This window comes from Phyllostomus hastatus, unplaced genomic scaffold (genome assembly GCF_019186645.2).
Source record: "Phyllostomus hastatus isolate PE091 unplaced genomic scaffold, TTU_PhHast_1.1 phas_scaffold_200, whole genome shotgun sequence".
Classification (NCBI taxonomy): Eukaryota; Metazoa; Chordata; class Mammalia; order Chiroptera; family Phyllostomidae; genus Phyllostomus; species Phyllostomus hastatus.
Genome location: NW_025334016.1, coordinates 12405928 through 12427630, shown reverse-complemented (window position 1 = coordinate 12427630; position 21703 = coordinate 12405928). Strand labels below are relative to the sequence as shown.

The following is a 21703-nucleotide window of genomic DNA, read 5'->3' as shown; positions in this document are numbered from 1 at the left end:
CGACTGGCTGTCGGCGCGCAGGCGCAGAGGACCCAAGGAGCGGTTTAAAGTCTCGCAGAGGGGTACTTTGTGACGAGGAGGCGTGGCTTCATTAAATTACCTCTCAATGATTCGCCTTCATCTCTGACCGTGGCCTAGGTACCCCCTTCCCTCAATGAGGGCTAGCTAATCTAGTTTTCCCTCCGCGTCGGTGGCGTGGTTTAGAGCCGAGTCTTGAATAAGCCCTTGACGATTGGCCGCCTCACTTAGAGGGCGGAGCCCGGCGAGCAGTCTATCCTACATGCGGTCACTTCCTGTGGAGTTTCCCCAGCTCTGGGAGGAGGAGGAAGGGGACGAGCGGGAGGAGGGCGGTCGTCCAGGGTTAGGTTCTGGGCGGAGGAGGGGGGTGTAGGTCCGTTCGGGGCGGAGGATGACTCACAGCCCATCCCATCTTCCCGACGCTGCCCGCCCGCGCAGAGCTCGCTCCTTGGCTTAGCGGAGGAGGCGGTGGCGAGCAGGGGGAGGGGTACTCTTATTTTGTTAGGGGGGGTCGGGCTGAAGCCCGACCGGCCAAGCAGGGCTCGCTCGGGGCCGGGCGTCATGTCTCATGCAGCCGAGCCAGCCCGGGACAGTGTAGAGGCTAGCACGGAGGGTCCTCGAGCGGTGTTCGTGTTGTTGGAGGAGCGCAGTCCGGCGGACTCAGCCCAGCTGCTCAGGTGCGGGGCCGCTTGGGGTCAGTAGTCTTGACTGGGGCGCGCAGGATCCTGATTTGGGTGCAGCGGGGGGCCCGGGCTGGGATTAGAGGGTTTCGGCCTGGGCTTGGAGGACGTCGGGGCACCCGTCTTGGGGGAGCACCTAAGGAATCCGGCGGTGGCCTACATGGACTGGGAGTTAAAGCTGTCGTGGAAGTGCATTAAGGGAGGCCTGGTTCAGTTTGGGTGTGGGGGTGTCTTCACTGGGTCTAAAGGGATGTATTCCGTTGTGTCCAGAAACTGGTCTAGGGTAGTTGAATTTAGGGCACTGAGACTCTAATTAGAAGCGTAATTTGGGGTCCTTGAGTCAGACATGAGGGGGATGAAGTTGAGGGGGCACTCTCTAAATGAGGCACTGATTGTAAGGGACTTTTTCTGTGTCAGAGAAGGGTTTTTGCAGGACAGAGGTGCTATATTGGGAGCTTGGTGATTTCCAGTAGCTGGTTGCTGGAGGCTGTTTTGGGGGATAATATGAATCTGGAGGGATTTGGGGGTATCTCAGATATGCTCCGTGGGACCAGCCTTGCAAGTGTGTGTAAGCAAGAGAAGCAATATTAATCAAGACTTGACAAGAATAATCTCTTCACCCATCCCTGTCCACCTAGCTCAATCTTATCAGGGATAGTGAAATAGTGAAAAGCACCCCCACACTCTCACCCCCACTTGACGATTGGGGTTTAAATGGGCGACTGCTAGGCAGAGGTGATGGAGTTGGTGCTTCATCTTAGCTCAGAGAAGGCCTCAGACTTTATTTGGGAACCCAGAGCACCGTCTTGTTACTGTTGCCACCTGCCCTAATCTCTCAGCAAGCCAAGCCCTTCTCACCCCCTACACACACACACACACACACACACACACACTGTTGTTTTTATCACATCCTCCTAGTTTGTTTCTCAGACGTTGGGGATAATCTTGAATCTGTCCCCAGAGCTGGAATGAACACCAATTGCCCCATCCCTATCTGGGTGGGTCCTATCTGATCTCAATCCTCACTGCCGTCTGTGGCCTTGGAAGCCCAGCCCCCTTTTCTCCTAAATTCTGTGCAATGGATGTGTAAGCATGGGAAGGGGCTTTGCCTACTTTCTGCTTGGAATTGTGCTGAGCTCAGGGGATCATTTGGCTTCCTCTTCCCAACTTCCTGGGTGGTTTTAGGGCCCTGTCTGAGGATGAGGAAAGGAGGGAAGACAGAGCCTTTGGGAGGGGAGAGAATCTTTGTCAAGTGTAATCACTCACAGTCTCAGGATTCTAAATATTTGACTAAATTCAAGGATGCATATCCATCTGTGTGCATGTCGATGTCCCCCGCACACTAGGGTCTTGCTCCCAGCATCGAGGGCTGAGCAGGAGCCTTTTTGTATATAGATTCACCATCTTCTAATGCCTTTATAACAACCTAGATCATTACAGTAGTGGGAATAGTTGAAAGCGAGGGGTGTACATGGCTGCTTTTTGTGTGTCAGTGGGTGTTGATATTGGAAGCATGTGCATTTTGATCTATCCAAAAAAACCAGGAGAGCTGTGGGCAGGCTCATCTGGCCAAGAAAAGAAAGCTTGCATAAAGTGAATCTTCCACCCGAATTCTTCCTCGTGTAAATCCAGATTGTTGAACTGAGGGTTGCCTTTGATATTCCCGTTTTGTATTTGTGTATGTGTTGGCATCCCATGAACTCTGACTGGGGTGGGGAAACTCATTTGCAAAGTGGTGGATCCTTCCATAAAGTGAATCTTTGACCCTAGTTCTCTTTGTGATGCTTCAGTTTGTGCTACAATGGACTGCTATACCGAGGGGATGCTGCCACCGTGCTGCATGTGTGTGGACAAACGTGGGCTCACATTCAGCTGCCAGGAAAACAGTAGGGGGTGTGGGGGTGGGAGAACTCTAAATGCAAAGTCAGGAAGCTTGCAAAATGAATCTGTCATTCCTAAATTCTTCATTTCCATTTTCCTCACACCCAGGTTGTGGTTACACGTGAGTGTTAGAGCAAGGTGTTGGGATCCAGGCACTCTTATTATTTTGAATCTTAAGGGACTATGGGTAACACAGCAAAAGAGAATAGAGAGAGGGTGGGGGAGGAGAGAAGACTTGGGAATTAATGGTGGTGGTAACCAGTGGAGTGGCTGAATATTAGAGATAATTGTTTCCCTCCTCTCTCTCTCTCTCTCTCTCTCTCTCTCTCTCTCTCTCTCTCTCTCTCTCTCTCTCTCTCTCTTTCTCGGAGGGGCAGAGGTCTTCCTACAATAACAGCCACCCCTACCTCACCCTCAGCCTGAACTCTTTGCTTCCGGAATCCGGGATTGTTGCTGACATTGAGTTAGAAAACGTCCTTGATCCTGACAGTTTTTACGAACTCAAAAGCCAGCCCTTACCAGTACGCTCAAGGTATGTCTCCTCTGATTCCCCTCCAACTCCCTTCCCTATTCCTCAGGCCCCTCCACTCCTTGGTGGGTAGAGGCCCTCAGTGCCAGCCCAATCCATTCTCTCCACAAGCTTTTATTTTTCAGATAGTAAAATAAGGGGCCAGAAAAAGCATGCACATGAAAGTGGGTAGCCAAACTAGGATTATAGTATCTCCATCTAGACCTCAGCTGCCTCCCCCAACCCCACCTGTACACTCATTCATTCACTAATACGGCCTGCAGCGTCCCTGGAGAGCCCAAAAGCAGGGCATGGCCTGCTGTAGCTCTTTGCCCAGGTAGGCGGAGCCATACCCACAACCCCTGCTCACCCCTCCCCCACTCAACAAACTCACCCACCCCAGGCCCTTGAGGAACCCCCTGCGAGTCCCTTCTTTCCCCAAGCTGGGGAAGTCTAAATGTGCTGAGTCATGGGCCTCGGCTCTAAGAGAGGGGAGGGGACCTGGAAGAGGGGCAGGAAGAGAGGATTGTGAAATTTCTGAGATTTTCAAGACTGACTAGTCCTGGGACTAGAGGCCCAGGCAGGGGAGGAAGAAGGGCCTGCTATTACGCTGTAGCCTGGTGCCAACCCTCCAGGAGCTGAGGGAGCATCTCCAGCCCCAAATTGAGCATAACAGCCCTCTGTATCCACGTCTACTGCCACAGCCTCAATTCTGCTTCCTTCCACTCTCCTTTAAATAGGATAAAGGCCCTCTGCTAGAGCCAAGCAGTGGCATCTCTGCTCAATGTATGAACAGACCCAAATCCAGGCTTCACCATAAGGACTGAGGGCTAAAATTCCCCCACCAGACTGACCTCTGAGGGTTGCTACCAGGCCTGGTTCCTGTGATTACTTCATCACCCTGTGACTCCTTAGGTTTGGGACTAGACTTTTAGTTTACCTGTGGCCCCATATTTCTCATTCCACAGCCTCCCAATATCACTGCAGGCCACCCCAGCCACCCCAGCTACACTGTCTACATCATCTTCTGCAGTGGGTTCCCGGACCCCTGCCATGTCATCTTCATCTTCATCGCGGGTCTTGCTGCGGCAGCAGCTAATGCGGGCCCAGGCCCAGGAGCAGGAGAGGCGTGAGCGTCGGGAACAGGCTGCAGCCTCTCCCTTCCCCAGCCCTGCACCTGCCTCTCCTGCCATCTCTGTGGTTGGTGTTTCTGCTGGGGGCCACACATTGGGCCGTCCTCCCCCTGCTCAGGTGCCCAGGGAGGTGCTCAAGGTAAGGTCCAGAGGCCCTGGGAGGGGCTCCTGATGACTGGGAAGTGGTCCTGGTGGCTTTTAAGTGACGTCCTGGGGCTCTAAGGAAAGTCTTTAGGTACTGTTGAAAGTAGGTTGTGCTAGTGTCCCATTTGGTTTAGGGTTTCTGAGATGTTCTTGTGGAATTGTGAGGGGCTCTTGGGGGCTGTAGGATGTCTCGGTGGACTATGAAGGGTTGTAAGTGCCCCACAAGGGCCCTAGGGTCTGTGCAGTGGCTTTGTAGGAAAAGCTTCATGTATGTGTGATGCCTTAGGAGTTCTTTGGCTAGTGGGATGTCTTGGAAAGCAATATGTAGTTCCTGGGTGTGTTAGGTGGTGACAGAGACAGGGGTGGAGTCTTGGGGACTATGACAGAGGGAGCTGCAGAAACTGAGGTATTCTACCCTCTGTGGGTGGATGCTAGGGGCTGTGAGAGATTTCCAAGAAAGAGAATTTGGGTCCAGGGAGAGACTTACCAGTATTTTGGGGTTCTCAGATTCTGGGCCTAGTATTCCCAGAGTCACCCTTCTGAGCCCTGTTCTACCTTGTCCCCTCCTGTCCCTCCTTCCCCTTATTCCACAGGTGCAGACTCATCTGGAGAACCCAACACGCTACCACCTGCAGCAGGCGCGCAGGCAGCAGGTGAAACAGTACCTGTCCACCACACTTGGGCCCAAGCTGGCTTCCCAGGCCCTCACCCCACCACCGGGGGCTGCTAGTGCCCAGCCGCTCCCTGCCCCTGAGGCCACCCATGCTACTGGCCCCACAGGCAGCGCCCCCAACAGTCCTATGGCACTGCTCACCATCGGGTCCAGCTCAGAGAAGGAGGTATGTGGCTGCAGGCAACCTTTCTATGCTCCACCCTCCAACTTTTTTTTTTAAGATTTTATTTATTTTTAGAGAGGAAGAGAAACATCAATGTGTGGTTGCTTCTCGTGCACCCCCCCCCCCCCCGCACTGGGGATGTGGCCCACAACCCAAGCATGTGCCCTGACTGGGAATCGAACCAGCCATCCTTCAGTTCGCAGGCCGGCACTCAATCCATGGAGCCACACCAGCCAGGGCCACCCTCCAACTTCTTTTAACCCTTTTTCATATTTACTTCTTTCCCCAGATTGATGATGTCATTGATGAGATCATCAGCCTGGAGTCCAGTTACAATGATGAGATGCTCAGCTATCTACCTGGAGGCACTGCAGGGCTACAGCTCCCCAGCACAGTAAGGTCCCAGGATGGCAAAGTTGTTCTCACAATTAGTACATCCCTGTGTTGCTGAGACTGCACCAGGACTGACTGTGTGTATAAGAGACTGTCACTTTGGTTGTATTAAAATAGAGAGGGAGACTGTGTGATGATAACAGGGAATAGAAGTGTCCTGGGGCCTTGTGTTGGATTGCATGGAAAGGTAGACCTTGTAGATTTTGGTACATACAGGATGGGGACTTCACAGAGATACTAAGGTATAGCAAGGTGCTCGAGCCTCACTGTGGAAGAGACCAGGAGATGGACTCTTAGCATTTTTAATGTACCAAGAGATTAGAACACACTAGAAGTCTCAAAACATGGTACGGTTGGACCTTGAAGTGATTCTATGTACCATGTCTCTTGCAGTGAACTGTGCCAAGGAGGCTGAGGCCCTGTAAAGAGTGGAAAAAACTTTCCAGAGTAAGGGATGTACCAATAAATTGTAACAATTGGGTAACTTCCCACGAGTCCCATAATTTGCTTTGGGGCATTCCAAATGGCTGTAAGTTTTGTTTCTTTCCAACTTATCAAGAGGATAGAAGCATATATAAAAATGACACTAGTTTATCAGAAGTTTTTATTGATTTGGACATGGCTAGACATTGGGGCCTCATATTAGATGGATCCAGCATATTGGTGGGGGGAGTTTTAAGAGATGAAATCTCATCAAGAGATGGAACTAATTATTTCCAGATTAGTATATTGTCCTAGAGTATCTTCAGGAAAATGAAAACAGGAGAAAGCAATCTAGACAAACATAAAAGCAGCGCTAGTTGTGTAGTTGAACAAGGAATCCTGGGAGACCAGAAAATGCAAGAACATACTAGAGTTAGGACCTTGGTGCATGGCAGCTGGAGACCATGTATGTAAGGTGGTGCAGCGCAGTTACAGCCAAAGACTTGAGATTGGGCTGGAACTCTCCATAAGGCCAGATTTCGGATAGAACATTGCCATGACCATTTCCCAAGGTCTGAAAAGATTGGGTTGGAGTGTTCCAGGAATGCCGAATTGGAATGTTGTGCTGGGATGGGGGACAGGGGTGTTGCTAATGGACTGAAATGTTGTAGCAGAGCCCACAAAGACCTTGACAGGGTGGTTTTGCAGCATTTCTTCTCCAAGTTAGCTCCAGAATTTGGGAGAGGGGCCTCAGAGCTCACGGAGGGATTTGAGGGGCTGCAGGGGAATGATGAACAGGCTGGGCGGACTCTGTCCCCAGCAAAGCAGGATAGATCCACTTTAGCCTGTCCTCCTTTATTCAGTTACTATGTGAATTTCCCTTAAAGGAGGAGGAAGGGTTCCTGCACGGGTCAGCCTCTCCTTGCACTAGAGGGCCTGTCTTTGGGGATGTGTGGAGGATAGGGAGCCTGGTTCTGAGATGAGGCCAAGCTTGTGGTCTGTTGCCAACCATCCTTTCTCTGCCGTGCCTGCCCCCAGCTGCCTGTGTCAGGGAATCTGCTTGATGTGTACAGTAGTCAGGGTGTGGCCACATCTACCATCACTGTCAGCAACTCCTGCCCAGCTGAGCTGCCCAACATCAAACGAGAGATCTCCGGTAAGGGCCAGGGTTAGCCCCATGTCCACCAGGTCTGGGGGTGGGCCTGGTTTTGGGAAAAGGGATTTAAGCAGACAGAAACAAGGACTCTTTGCCATCTTTGTCCACATGGCCCATGGTCCTGCTCTCACCCTACTGACTCTTGTCTTGGGTTTAACAAATGGTCTGTCACCGTGGCTTCTTGAAAAATAACAAAAAGCATTTAAAAAATTTATTTACTTTTATTATATTTTTTCCATTTCCATGTATCCCTCTTATGCCCTCTTCTACCTCTACCCCCCTCCCCCACAAGAGTGGCATTTTTTCAAAAGTCACTTCCTCTGCCTGTGCCCATCAGAGCCTACCTCAGCAGCACATGCTGCCCTCCATCTTGTCCAGAAGGACCTGACTATTTTCACTCTCTTCCAGAAACAGAGGCCAAGGCCCTTTTGAAGGAACGGCAGAAGAAGGACAATCACAACCTAAGTGAGTGAGAGCACGTGCCCTTGCCGGCATTCTCTGCAGCCCTTCCTCACTCTCTGCCCCCTCCTGCCTTGGGGGGCCGTTCCCTGCCACAGTTTCCCAATGTCCCAATTTCTCCTCTTCCCTCCTTGGCCTATTGACGATTCTTTTCCACTCTTTTATCTCCCCTTTCTCCAAAGTTGAACGTCGCAGGCGATTCAACATTAACGACAGGATCAAGGAGCTGGGCACCCTTATCCCCAAGTCCAGTGACCCGTGAGTCTTGGCTGGGAGCCCCAGGCTGGCAGAAGGTGGGGTGGAGGCCACAATCTCCTAGAATCATTTCCAGCGGGTGCCTATCCTGGGTGGGAAGCACCCAGTGGTTCTGCTCCTCTGGCCCTTTCCCACCCAGCTTTCCTCACCCTGAACCAGGGTTATTCCACCTCACCGTATCCCCACCTAAAATTTTAGGTTCATGACATTATGGTCCATGTGCCTCATCAAGTCACTGTACGACATAGGCACTTCATTTTCTGTTTATTTTGTGCTTCCTTTATTTGTTCAGGAAACAACGAGCTTCTGCTTTGTGCCAGGTACTGTGCTAGGCCCTGAGGCAACCAGAGGGAATGAAACAGACAAAAATCCCTGACCTTATGAAACTGATGTTTTAGTGGGGGCAGGCAGACCGAAAATAAGATACATAAGTAAAATCCCTGCAATTATAATGGGAGGAAGAGCCCTGGCCAGTGTGGCTCAGTTGGTTGGGCATTGTCCCACAAACTGAAAGGTCACTGGTTTGATTCACTGGTCAGGGCACATGCCTGGGTTGCGGGTTTGATCCCTGGTTAGAACATGTATGGAAGGCAGCCGCTCAATGTTTCTCTCTCACATCAATATTTCTCCCCCTCTCTTTCCTCCTCTGTTCTTCTTTCTCTAAAATAAGAAAAAAAAAAAAAAAGGAGCCCTGGCTGGTATGGCCCTGGGGATTGGGCACCAGCCTGCAAACCAATAGGTTGCTGGTTTGATTCCCAGTCAAGGCACATGCCTGGGTTGTGGGCCAGGTCCCCAGTTGGGGGCATGTGAGAGGCAACAGATCAGCGTTTCTCTCACACATTGATGTTTCTCTCCCTTTCTCCCTCTCTTTCTCTCTCTTTAAAAATGAGTCAAGTTTTTAAAAAAGGAATATGATGAGGGAACATTGGATTGGGGAGGGTTACAATTTGGGGTGAGGAGAGGGTGGGGAACAGAACAGGCCTCAGTGGATAAAGCAACATTGGAATAAACAGCCTAAGGAGAGGAGGCAGGAGCTATGTGTTCCAGGGGAAGAGTGTTCAAGGCGAGGGTATAGCTGGGCTGATAACCCCAAAGTGGAAATGGCTTTCCGTGTCTTGGGAGCATTGAGAAGCCAGTGTTGCCATAGTGAGATGAATCAGAGTTAGAGGTGAGAGGAGTAAGTAGTAAAGAGTCAGGTCAGAAAGGGCTTCCTGGTTTGGAAGGTTCCAGGCAGGTAAGCATTCCATACCCTTGATGTAGCCCTACCTCAGGATCTAGGCATGGGGTGGGGTACTCCATCTACCTGGCACAACACCCCCAGATCCTGAGAGACTCCATTTTTTCCTCCCCCTTGACCACATAGGGAGATGCGCTGGAACAAGGGCACCATCCTCAAAGCCTCTGTGGATTATATTCGCAAGTTGCAGAAGGAGCAGCAGCGCTCCAAAGACCTGGAGAGCCGGCAGCGATCTCTGGAGCAAGCCAACCGCAGCCTGCAGCTCCGAATTCAGGTCTGGAAGGAGGAGGTGGTGGCAGGGGTGAGGGGGGCTTTCTGAAGGCAGAGGCAGAGGAAGAACAGACCAGAATTTCCCCTTGTGGCATAAATGGGGGATCCCGGGGCTTCCCAACTCCCATCATCATAATGGTGATAAGTAGTAATCATAACATTATTAAAAAGAATAATAATGAATATTGGCTAGTGTGCATTGCGTTTATCTTGTGCCATGCACTGTGACAAGACCTTATCTCCACTTACTAAGTTAATCGTCACATTATCCCTATGAGACAGGGACCATTGTTATATCCATTTTACAGATTGGGCCTCTGGAACTCAAAAGCTTTAAGCATCTTGCCTAAAGTTATGCAACTAGTTAGTGGTAGAGGCTGAATGTGAACCCAGAAAACCTTTCGTCCTAACTGTTACATTCCTCTGCCTCTGAGGGGCTCTGAACTCCATCTTATCCCACACCTACCCCATACTTTTTGCAGGAGCTCGAACTGCAGGCCCAGATCCATGGTCTGCCGGTCCCTCCCACCCCAGGGCTGGTCCCCCTGGCCACAACTTCAGCCTCTGACAACCTCAAGCCAGAGCAGCTGGACGTTGAGGAGGAGGGCAGGCCAGGCGTAGCAACGTTTCATACAGGGGGGGGCCCTGACCAGGGTGCTCCCCATCAGCAGCCCCCAGTGCCACCTTCAGATGCCCTTCTGGACCTGCACTTTCCCAGCGACCATCTGGGGGATCTAGGGGACCCCTTCCATCTGGGACTGACGGACATTCTGATGGAGGAGGAGGAGGGGGTGTTGGGGGGACTGCCAGGGGACGCCCTGTCCCCACTGCGGGCTGCCTCTGACCCCCTGCTCTCTTCCGTGTCTCCCGCTGTCTCTAAGGCCAGCAGCCGCCGCAGCAGCTTCAGCATGGAGGACGAGTCCTGATCAGGCCTCACCCCTCCCCTGGGATTTCCCCACCCAGGAAAGGAGGATAAGTCAAGATGAGGTTCTACCTTTCCCTTGCCCTCCTATGAGACTGCCCTGCCCAGTGTTCTGGGGGAAGAGATGAGGCCCTACCCCTGTAACAGGCAAGGAGGAGGAGCCAGGTGATGCCCGTCCCTTCCCCTCAGGTCCAGCCAGCACCTTGTAAGCAGAGCCTGTTTGCTGGAGATCCCAGCCTCGCCCCAACCCCATGGGACCCACCCTTGCCCAGGCGAAGGAAGGAGACAGGATGAGGTCTGTCCCTATCCTCTGGGAACTACCCTAGCCAGGTCTGGGATCAGGATGTGTCAGAATGCTGTATCATCCACCCTCATAATGACCACTCTTGCTTGCAAGGAAGAAGAGTCAAAATGATGGAACTCCTACCCTGGGGTTTACCAACCTTGCCCCTTTACCATGATCCCTGCCTTGCCCAGGTCAGAAACAGAAGTGAGGACGAGAGCCAGACCCTTTATTTGGGAAATTGGGTCATGGCCTAGCAATGGAGGAGCCAGGCCATGCACCTTCCCTATAGGAAGAGTCCAGCCGCCAGTATTTCAGGTATGGAAGAGTGTATAAGATTAGGCCACCATGTGGAGATCACAATCCTTATTCTTCAGCAACATCCTATCCAAGCATTCCACTGCAGGGAGGAGTAGTACTTAGGATCCTTTCCTTAACCTGAGAGAGAACCTCGTTATTTAACCTAGGAACAAGGCTTTGAGCTGACCTTGCCTTTGGGGAAGGGGGGCAGATCCTGAAATCTTGTAGGTTGACATTCCAGACCTAGATCAGGAGTGAGTTAGGCCCCTACCCTTGGGCAGAGATGCCTCCTTCCTCCTTCCTTGAAGGATCATTTGAGGAGGTGATGGGTAGTAGGGGATATTGAGTCCAGGTTCCCAGAACCAGCACCTGTTACTTTGTTTCAACATGTAGAGGAACACAGTGAAGGAAGGGACACTTCTGGGGATTTTCCCAGCCTGGGAAAAAAGTAAAAGCCTGTCCCACCAAGGCAGAGGCTTAGAGGAAAGGTTGTAAAATCATGTATTCCTCTTTTGTTTATCTTGATTTTTTACTGACTCCCCTATTCAGAAGTTGGTAACCCCCAACCTCTGGCCTTCACCCAGCTCTCCATTTGAAGGAATCGTTCCCATTTCAGAGTTATCAACAGACAACTCCTTACCCCTCCTACCACGTATACACAAGGTTGTCACCTTTGGATTGTTAGGGCTAACGCCCCAAGAAGGGTGTACTGAGGGGTCTGTAGGTTTGTGATTAAATAAATGCTAGGCGTGTTTCATGCGCTTTTATCTTTGGCAAAGAGTCTCCTGTCCTTGCTTTGACTGTGCAGTGAGCAGGGCTCATGCAGGCCAGGAGGAAGGAAGATTCTCAGAAGAAATAGATTTAAGAGGGATGGATGAAAGAATTTAGGAATCAGGGCTGGAGGAAAACAACCCGCACACGAAAGCAGTCAATCCATAACAGCCTGTCAGGCACCTTCCTGTTAGGTGCTTCACCTGATTGATTCTAAGGAGTATTCTTAAAGTGCTGATAATTATTTCCATTCATGTTTAAAGAAACCAAGGAATAGAATTTAAGTATATAAAGATATACCGCTGGTAAATAGAAGAAGAGTTAAATGGTGAAGTTAGGTGAGTGAGGGCTCTGGTTTGAGTAATGTCACTGAGGGCAGAGGGGACAAAGATTTTTCTTGCAAGTTCACTTTTGAAACTGCTAAGGAAGTGTGAAGATATCTACTGGCTGGCAGTAGAGGCATTCCAGGTTAGATAAGAGGCAAAGACAAACTATAAAGGTCAGGAACAGGCAAGCAGTTCCATTCTGGAGCAGATGTTGACATTTGGGGGGAATTTTAGAGGTGAAGAGACAAAAGTATCTTAAGGCAGGGAATAAATATTCCTGGAATTTCTCAACCAGACTGACTTGACTCCCAAGACAGGCATCAGGCTTGGTCTGGTGTACCCTCCAGCACACCACCCCTGAGCACTGGGATCCGGTCTGGTTCTTTGTCTTCCCCAGAAGACTGAGCAGACTACTTTCTAGTTTATCATCACACTGTGACTCCTAAAGCCTGGTTAATCTACCACCAGACTGGTGATTCTGTAATACCTTCATTTTTTTCTCCTCAAACTTGCTATATTCTCTTTACTTTATAAAAACGTGAAATACCCAGAAGTATTATTGAAGTTTCTATTCTGAAATAATTTTAGGTTTACAGAAGAGTTGTAAGGACATTAGAGGAAGTTTCCATACCCCATCACCCAGCTACCCCTAATGTTAACATCTTACATAACCATACATTGCCATAGTACAGAAAGTCAATTTAAGACTTTGGATTTCACTGGTTTTTCCACGAATATTTTTTTTTCTGTTCTAGGATTTGAGTAAGGATACTCTGTTTGTCATCTATTTCTGTGTAATAAATTACCACAATCTTAGTGGCTAAAAAAATGTGTTCATTATCTCCCAGTTTTCATGGGTCAGGAATCAAGGCTGGCTTAGCTGGGTCCTTTACTCCAGAGGCTCTGACCAGGGTGCAATCAAGGAAGATGAGCAGGATTAAGGACTCATCTCAAAATGGAACTGGGGAAGGATCTGCTCTTAGCTCCCATGGTTTTGGGCAAGATTCAGTTAATCTGCAGCCTGTTGAATTGTAGGGCCTCAGTTCCTTCCTGGCTGTCAGTCTGAGGTTCTTCAGTCCTTGCCACTTGTACCTTTCCTTCCATGAGGCAGTTTACAGCGTGGTAACTTACTTCATCAAAGCCAGCAAGAAAGTTGGCAAAATAGAAGCTACAATCTCTTGTAATCCAATCATGGAAGTGCCTTACCCTGAATGTCCAAGCATTCTTTTGGTTAGAATCAAGTAACTGAAGGGAAGGGAAACTACAAAAGACTGTGCATATTAGGCAGGGCACATTGAGAGACTATCTTGGAAGTACCTTACCACAGATTCCACATTGCATTTAGCTGTTATATCTTCTTGGTCTCTGACAGTTTCTCAGGCTGTCCACTGAGGAGACCTAAACATTGTGATTCCAGAAACAATGAATACACCTAGTACCCATATCTTGGTTTCTAAATGCTATTCTCTAATAAAAGGAACCAAGGCTCCTTGGAGAAGTGGCTGATTTTAAGGCCAGGTTAAGGAAATTCAAGTTGAGCCTGGAGCATTGTTTAGTGCCAGAAAGTAAGTACCAAAAACAAAAGATGGAAGCATGTCATGAGGATACAGGAGCCAACCTGAAAGCTCCTGATGGCCAAAGCTGGGACAACTTGAGCAACCAAAAAAATGATAGTACTGCATTATAGTCCAAACAATAAATGTCCATGATTCCATGATGTATAAATAAGTGATATGATTGAATAAATAAATGCTAGAGTTGGGTTAACTCCCTTATGTAAGAATTTCAAGTAATAAATATAGGAGGAATGAGGGAAATAGAAAATTACCATTAGAATATGACAGTAATAACTTCCACAGATCTGATCCAATAAGTGCTAAAATTAGTGGGCAAAACTTTAAGGCGAACACACCCTTAAAGTAGTGCCTCCAAAATATTTATTAAATATAGGCATAACTTAGAGATATTACAGAGTTGGTTCCAGACCACTGCAATAAAGTGAATCTTAATCTTTGTTGGTGGAGGGTCTTGCCTTCAATTTGAAAAAAAAAAGAAAAGGACCAACAAAGTGCAAAAAAAACCCCAAAACTGTATTTGATTCTCTTCCCCCTAAGAGTTGGGTTTACCAGTAATTCCCCTTCTCTTGAATATAAGCTGGATTCAGTGACTTGCTTCTAATGACAAGAGTATGAAAAGTGCAATAGTAATTTTGCAGTGTAGAAATCTGGAAGACAACCTTAACCCAGAGATGAATGTTGACGTCACCAGTAATAAGGCATGGCTGTGGTGTCCCCTATGATGTGATGCAATGAGGACATTTCACTTTCATAGTATTCTTCCTCCAAACCCCATAATCTCAGTGAAATCATGACAAAGTATCAGAGAAACCCTAATTGCGGGACATCCTACAAAATACTCAACCAATATTCTTCAGAAGTGTTAAGCTCACAAAGGACAAGAACAAACAGGTTGGGTATTTAAGTAAACAAAGTTGTTTTTGTCTCCATCTGTCAAATCCAGCTTTTTTAGAGGGGGAGGCCATGAGACCAAAACTAGTATCATTCTGCAGATGTGTTTATCAAGGCTCCCAGACCTCTTATGCTCCCCTGGATGGTGTGTTGGGGAGAGAGAAGGGAAGCAGGCAGTAACCTTTTTTCTGCCTGTGTCACTTTCAGGACCCCCTAGTAGGAAAGTGGAGCCTAGGCAGAGATTAGGATATAGCTGAGCTGGGGAAAGGGGTAGGGTTGTTGATCAGATTTCAGGATTGAGTGCCTCAAAAAAAGAAACTGTAGAGATGGGGGTGTGTATCTAGAAATCACCACAGGTATTTTAGGTCTTTAGCTAAATACTAGTCTGTGCAGGCTTAGAGCAAGACACTGTGAGGCCAAGCAAAGACCAGCCCTGGGTTTCCATCAGCTGAATGGATTCTTGCACAGATCTGACATTGGTGTTTTGACCAGCTTGAGTGGAAGGCCCTCACCCAGTACTCCAATGAGAAATAGACACACCAGAAAGGCCCCACCTTAAGAGTACAGCCACCTCAGGCCTGGAGTGGCTAGAGATTCTCTCTAAAATATCCTAAAAACATGCCTCAAAAAGATTAAGGGGAATTATGGGATTTAGAATGTATGTAACAACACAAAGGACAGGATTTGGGAAATGAAACTACTGCTGCAAATGTTTTCCATCCCATATGAAATGGTACAATATTAAGTTTAATTTGTGAAATCAAGTATGAATTTTGTAACCGCCAGGGCAACCTGTAAAGAAAATAATGAAAATAGGTACAGCTGAAAAGCCAATAGAAGAATAACAATTGAATATTAAAATGTATTTGGTTAATTCAAAATAAGGTGAGAAAGGAAGAACAGAAGATTGAAAATCAGAAGAAACAAAGAAAACATAACAATGTGATAGAGCTTGATCTTCCATATCAATATTTCCATGAAATATAAAGGAGCTAAGAGCTCCCATTAAAGGCAAGGATTTTGAGACCAGAAAAAAAAGGACCTAACCAGAGCTGGAATTAGGATAAGGCAAGTGGGGTGCTTTCCTTGGGTGCAAAATTTAAAGGTATGCCAAAAAACTCTGTGATCGGGTTTAACAATATTTTAATCAATATTGCAAAATAATGCAAAGCAATCCATGATGCCCAAAATATCTAAATGTTACATCACAACAGCATTCTACCCTGCACTTTGACTATTCCTTCCAAGGATCATGTAAGTTGTGCGGGGTGGAGGGGAGCAGGCAGGCTCAATGACATAAAAAATCTCTCACTTGCAATTTCTTTTGAAGGTCATTGTTCCATCCTGAGGGAAGTCGACAGGTTTTTTCCATTGTTTATAGTTGCAATCTATGGTATTGCAAGGTAAAAGGGAAAGTTTTGTTTTTATTACAGTACATGTTTGTGTGAATTTTTAAATATTAAGAGCACTTAAGTAATACAAATTTCATTTATTAATATATTTGACTTTTAAAAAATGAAACCTCATCAAATATCAAACATATTCAGAACAATTTTTTACCAGGAAAAATTAACCAGGACACATTTATACTTTACTCAATTAAACCACTGATAAGTAGTTCATCATTATTAAATTCTTTTATTAAAAAAATTATTTGCACTACTTGTTTTTCACCAGGTTTGTCTGGGAATCTGGTGCACAATTTTCTGCTGTTTGTTATGATTGATTTTTGCATTTTTGATACATATTGTTATGCACACCTATTTTATTGTTAAATGTTATAATTTATATGAATAATTAATATAAATCAAGCACATAGTATGCATATTTACTCTAAATATTGAATTAATGAGAATAAATATATTTTAAATTTATACTAAAAATTTTCTGTACAACTATGGCATCTAAAAAGCCAAGTGGTGCAAAATTCAGGAAAAAAGAAAAATGCGCAGAAATGAATCATAATTATAGGGAAGACTACAGTTTTTGCCATAAACCTCAGTATTCTGACTACTGAAAATGATCCCTTCTTTTTTAATTTTAATTTTTTGAGCTTTATTGAGATATAATTGACATATAACCCTGTGTAAGTTTAAAGTGTACAACATAATTATTTTATATACATATATTGTGAAATTCTGGGATAGACTAGCAGATGGGATATTCTTTTATTTTTTTTTATTAAAATTTTTTTTCCTCACCTGAGGACATTTTTTTTCATTGCCTTTAGACAGAGAGGAAGGGAGAGAAAGGAAGGAAGGAAGGAAGGAAGGAAGGAAGGAAGGAAGGGAAAGAGGAAGAAAGAAAGGAAAGAGAAAGAAAGAAAGAAAGAAAGAAAGAAAGAAAGAAAGAGAAAAAAGAAAAGAAAAGAAAAGAAAGAAGGGAGAAACATCAATGTGAGAGAGAAACATCGATTGGTTGCCTTCTTGTATGCACCCTGGCTGGGGACTGAAACCACAACCTGGGTATGTGCCCTGATTGGGAATCAAACCTGCCAACATTTGGTTTACTGGATGATGCTCCAAACCAACTGAGCCACACAGACCAGAGCAAGATGGGATATTCTTACATCTACTCTAAAACTGCATTAAAGAGACTTCTGGTTAAGATGGCAATGTAGGTACTCATCTCCTCCCACAACTACATAAAAAAATTACAGCTAAACTACAGAAAAATCATTCAGAACTGCCTGAAACCTGGCTAAACGGAAGTCCTAAAACTAGGTAATAAAAAAGCAGCAACATCAAGACTGGTAGGAGGGACAGAGACATGAAACGCTGGTCCCACACTCACATGTGGCAGATGAAAATTGGGAGGGATATCTTGGCTGCCTCCCACCAGACTCCCCAGCCCAGGGTTCCAGTGCCAGGAAAAGAGTTCTCCATAACTTCTGGCTGTAAAAACCAGTGGGGATTGAGGCTAAGGAATACAGAGGGCTGCCTGAGTCCAAGACAGTTCTCTTAAAGGGCCCCCACATGGACTTACTCAGACTGATTGCCTCTGAGCTCCAGCACTAGGGCAAGCCACTTGAAAAGCACTAGAGACATAAAGAGAGAAAATGAGTTATCCAAAATCAAGACGAGAGCAGGGGGGCAGCTTTCTCCCAGGCAGAAGTACTAGCAGAGGCCATTGTTCTTTTGGTGAGCTCTACACCCACAGAGCTGGCAAGCAGGCAGGCACCGTATCTGAAACTCCATCAACTGTGTTAACACTGTTTGACCTGCCCTGGTCATTCCTTGAGGCCTACCCTAGCTGTTTCCAGTGGCTTTTGTATAATATAATGGCCTGTCTGGGTTTCATGCTTCAAATTTTCCTAAAATCTCTCAAGCAGCATCTGGCTTCAGTGTGCTCCATATCTCTCACTAAGTGGCCCTAGGCCCAACACTAGCAGCAGCTGGTTTTGGTTCACAGCTTGGCCTAATCTGGGCACCTCCAAGCCCAGCAAAAGTAGCAGCCATTTGCAGATCACTTTGTGGTTCATGCTGGTGGATCCAGGCAGAACACAGGTGGTGGCTGACCTTGGCCTCTGCCTCCTGAGAGGCCCCAGAACCAGCAGACCCAGTGGACAGCTTCAGACCACATTGATGTACCACCACCCAGCCACTTCCAGAAGCGACACTCAAGGGGTGGACTCAGAGGGTGCAAGAGCCCCACTGAAGTAAGCCCCTGCATAGCTGATTCTCCAGGGTGGTCAGAGTTCATTGGTCAGTGGTCACAGCCAATCCTTGCAGCTGATCAGCATGGGGGTAAATCCCTCCCATTAACATGCCAACAGCAAGCAAGGCTCAACTGCAAAAGGAAGCTATAGGCAGCTCATATGGGGGGTGCATTCTGAGAACCCAGCTTGGGTAATCAAGGACGCTGTCTCACTGGACCCCACAGAACACCTACTACATTAGGCCACTCTACCAAGCCCAGGACACATAGCAGCAGTACCTAATACATAGAAGCAAACACAGGAAGGCTGCCAAGATGGGAAGACAAAGAAACATGGCCCAACACAACAAAACTCCAGAAAAAGAACTAAACAAAATGAAGACAAGCAATCTACTAGATGCAGAGTTCAAAACACTGGTTATAAGGATGCTCAATGATCTCAGTGAGAACTTCAACAGCATGAAAAACGACCAGTCAGGAATGAAAGGTACACTAGCTAAAATGAAGAATACTTTTTAAAAAATTAATATTTGACTGATTATGTTATTAAGTTGTCCCAATTTTTCATGCTTTGCCCCCCCTCCACCCAGCCAACCCCAACTCCTTCAGGTAATCCCCACACCATCGTCCATGGGTCATGTGTACAAGTTCTTTGGCTACTCTATTTCCTATATTGTACTGTACATTGCCATGGCTGTTCTGTAACTACCAAGTTGTACTTAGTGCCTTCATCTTTTCACCCATCTGCCCAAACCCCTCCCATCTGGCAACCATCAAAACGTTCTCTGTGTCTATGATTCTGTTTTGGTTCTGCTTGTTTGTTTATTGTGGGTTTTTTATTCAATTATTGGTAGATATGTATTTATTGCTATTTTATTTTTCATATGTTTGATCTTCTTAAAGAGACCCTTTAACATTTTGTATAATACTGGTGTGTGGTGATGAACTCCTTTAGCTTTTTATTGTCTGGGAAGCTCTTTATCTGCCCTTTGATTCTAAATGATAGCTTGCTGGCTAGAGTAATCTTGGCTGTAGGTCCTTGCTTTTCATGACTTTGAATATGTCTTGCCAATCCCTTCTAGCCTGCAAAATTTCTTTTGAGAAATCAGCTGACAGTCTTATGGGGGCTCCCTTGTAGGTAACTAACTTCTTTTCTCTTGCAGCTCTTAAGATTCTCTCTTTGTTTTTAACCTTTGGTATTTTAAATATGGTGTGTCTTGGAGTGGGCCTCTTTGGATAGCTCTTGTTTGGGACTTTCTGGACCAAATCACTGCCAAATCTATATTATATGAAATAATACAGTAGATGGTCTTTTAAGAAGAAAAAAATATTTAAAAATATGAACAATAAAATGGCAGTAAATTCATATCTATCAACAATTAAATCTGAAAAAAACAAAATAAACAAACAGGCAGAACAAAAACAGATTCATAGATACAGAGAACACTTTGATGGTTGCCAGATGTGAGGGGGGTGGATGAAAATGGTGACGGGATTAAGAAGTACAAATTGCTTGTTACAGAATAGTAATGGGATTGTAAAGTACAGCATAAGGAATACAGTCAAAATATTCTAATAACTATTATGTCGGATGGGTGATCACTTAGTAAGTTACATAATGTCTAATCACTGGGTGTAACACCTAAAACTAATATAATAATGTATGGCAATTGTAATTGAAAAATTAAAAAATGGCCCTGGCTGGTGTGGCTCAGTGGATTGAGTGCCCACCTGAGAACCAAAGGGCTGCTGGTTTGATTCCCAATCAGGGCTCATCCTGGGTTGTGAGCCAGGTCCCCAGTAAGGGGTGCATGAGAGGCAACCACACATTGATGTTTCTCTCCCTCTCTTTCTCCCACCCTTCCCTTCTGTCTAAAAATAAATTTAAAGGTCTTAAAAATAACTAAAACAAAATTTAAATGATTTTAGCATATAATTCAGCTGATAAATAATTAAAATAAATCTATCTAAATATGGCAGAAACAAAAAGAAAAAGCTGAAGGAATTCATCACTAGCAGACATGTACAATAAGAAATATTAAAGTCAGTCCTTCAGGCAGAAGGCAAATGATAGCATGTGGAAACCTAGATTGACACAAAACAATGATGAGCACCAGAATTGATAACTATCGTGTTGGCCAAAAAGCTCATTTAGTTTTTTCTGTAAGATAGCTTAGTTTTATTAAATTTCATCCAAAACAATTTTGTTAGATTGTACTGTGACAGCTGTCATATCAGAGTACATTTTAAAAAACATCAAAATTGGTGAACTTTTGTGCAGCCATTTCAATATTGAAGATGGAAGAAAATATACATTTTTGGCATATTATGCTTTATTATTTCAAGAAAGGTAAAAGCACAGCTGAAATGCAAAATAAAATTAGTGCAGCCCTGGCTGGTGTGGCTCAGTAGATCGAGCACCAGCCTGCAAACCAAAGGGTCGCTGGTTCGATTCCCAATCAGGGCACATGCCTGGGTTGCGGGCCACATCCCTGGTTGGGGATGTGTCAGAGGCAACCACACATTGATGTTTCTCTTCTTCTCTTTCTCCCTCCCTTACCTTTTCTCTAAAAATAAATAAATAAAATATTTTTTAAAAGAAATGTTAAAAATAGTATTTGTGCAGTGTATGGAGAGGTGCTATGACTGATCAAATGTGTGATAAGTGATTTGTGAAGTTTCTTGGTACTGTTGACATTTTGGCCAAATAATCATTTGCCATGGGACTGTCTTATGCATTGGAAGATGTTTAGCAGCACCTCTGGCTTGTACCCACTAGAAGCCAATAGTGAGAGATAGCCGACGTACTCAAAACATACAAATCAATAAAGTTATTGGTGAAAATGAAAAATGTGCTCTTATTTTATGGAAAAAACTAAACAGACTTTGGGCCAACTCAATACATAGATAGACATAAAGATATTTTTTCTTATTACTTAAATATCTTCAAAGGGCAACATATTGTTAAGAGAGAGAGGAGAAAAAACACCATATGGTGAGGACTATGACACATGTAGAAATAAAATATATGAATAACAATAGCACAAATGGGAAGGGATAAAAGGAAATATACTATTATAAGTTTTTTAAATTTATTTATTTTAAAGGAAAGGAAGGGAGAAAGACAGGGAGAAACAGTTGCCTCTCAAATGTTCACATCTGGGGACCTGACCTGCAACCCAGGCACGTGGCCTGACTGGGAATTGAACCCATGACCTCTCGGTTCACAGGCCAGCACTCAATCCACTGAGCCACACCAGCCAGGGCTATTATAAGTTTTTTATACTATACATTAAATAGTACACTGTCATTGAATGGTAGACTATAATAAATTAAAGGTTAATAATAAGTTGAAAATAAGTTAAACCCTAAAGTAACTACTAAGTATTATATATTAAAGAAGAGAGGTCTAAAATTTATTACCCCAGCTTCCACCTTAAGAACTAGAAAAATAAGAGGAAAATCAGCAGAAGAAATAAAATGATAAAATCAGACTAAATAAGGCAGAAGACAGAAAAACAATAAGATAAATCAATGAGGGGGGAAGGAAGATGGCGGCTTTGCTCTAGGCAGCGTTTTTCTT

General features: G+C 45.7%; 1 protein-coding gene across 2 annotated transcripts; it reads left to right on the top strand.

Moving 5' to 3' along the window:
- Window positions 1–313: 313 nt before the first annotated feature.
- Window positions 314–11653, top strand: TFE3 (transcription factor binding to IGHM enhancer 3). 2 transcript variants are annotated; one of them, XM_045860475.1, is made up of 10 exons: window positions 314–695; window positions 2998–3111; window positions 4056–4359; window positions 4958–5203; window positions 5490–5594; window positions 7055–7172; window positions 7581–7637; window positions 7814–7889; window positions 9250–9397; window positions 9876–11653. In XM_045860475.1, the coding sequence occupies exons 1-10, from the start codon at window positions 580–582 to the stop codon at window positions 10317–10319; spliced, it is 1728 nt and encodes a 575-aa protein (XP_045716431.1). In that variant the 5' UTR covers window positions 314–579; the 3' UTR covers window positions 10320–11653. The 2 variants fall into 2 exon arrangements, with proteins under 2 accessions (XP_045716431.1, XP_045716432.1); XM_045860476.1 differs by having other exon boundaries at window positions 2957–3111.
- Window positions 11654–21703: the final 10050 nt, after the last annotated feature.

Coding starts and splice junctions, on each gene's coding strand:
- TFE3 (XM_045860475.1), top strand. CDS start 580: ATGTCTCATGCAGCCGAGCCAGCCCGGGACAGTGTAGAGGCTAGCACG. Junction 7,173..7,580: donor CATCAAACGAGAGATCTCCG/GTAAGGGCCAGG, acceptor ACTCTCTTCCAG/AAACAGAGGCCAAGGCCCTT. Junction 7,638..7,813: donor GAAGGACAATCACAACCTAA/GTGAGTGAGAGC, acceptor CTTTCTCCAAAG/TTGAACGTCGCAGGCGATTC.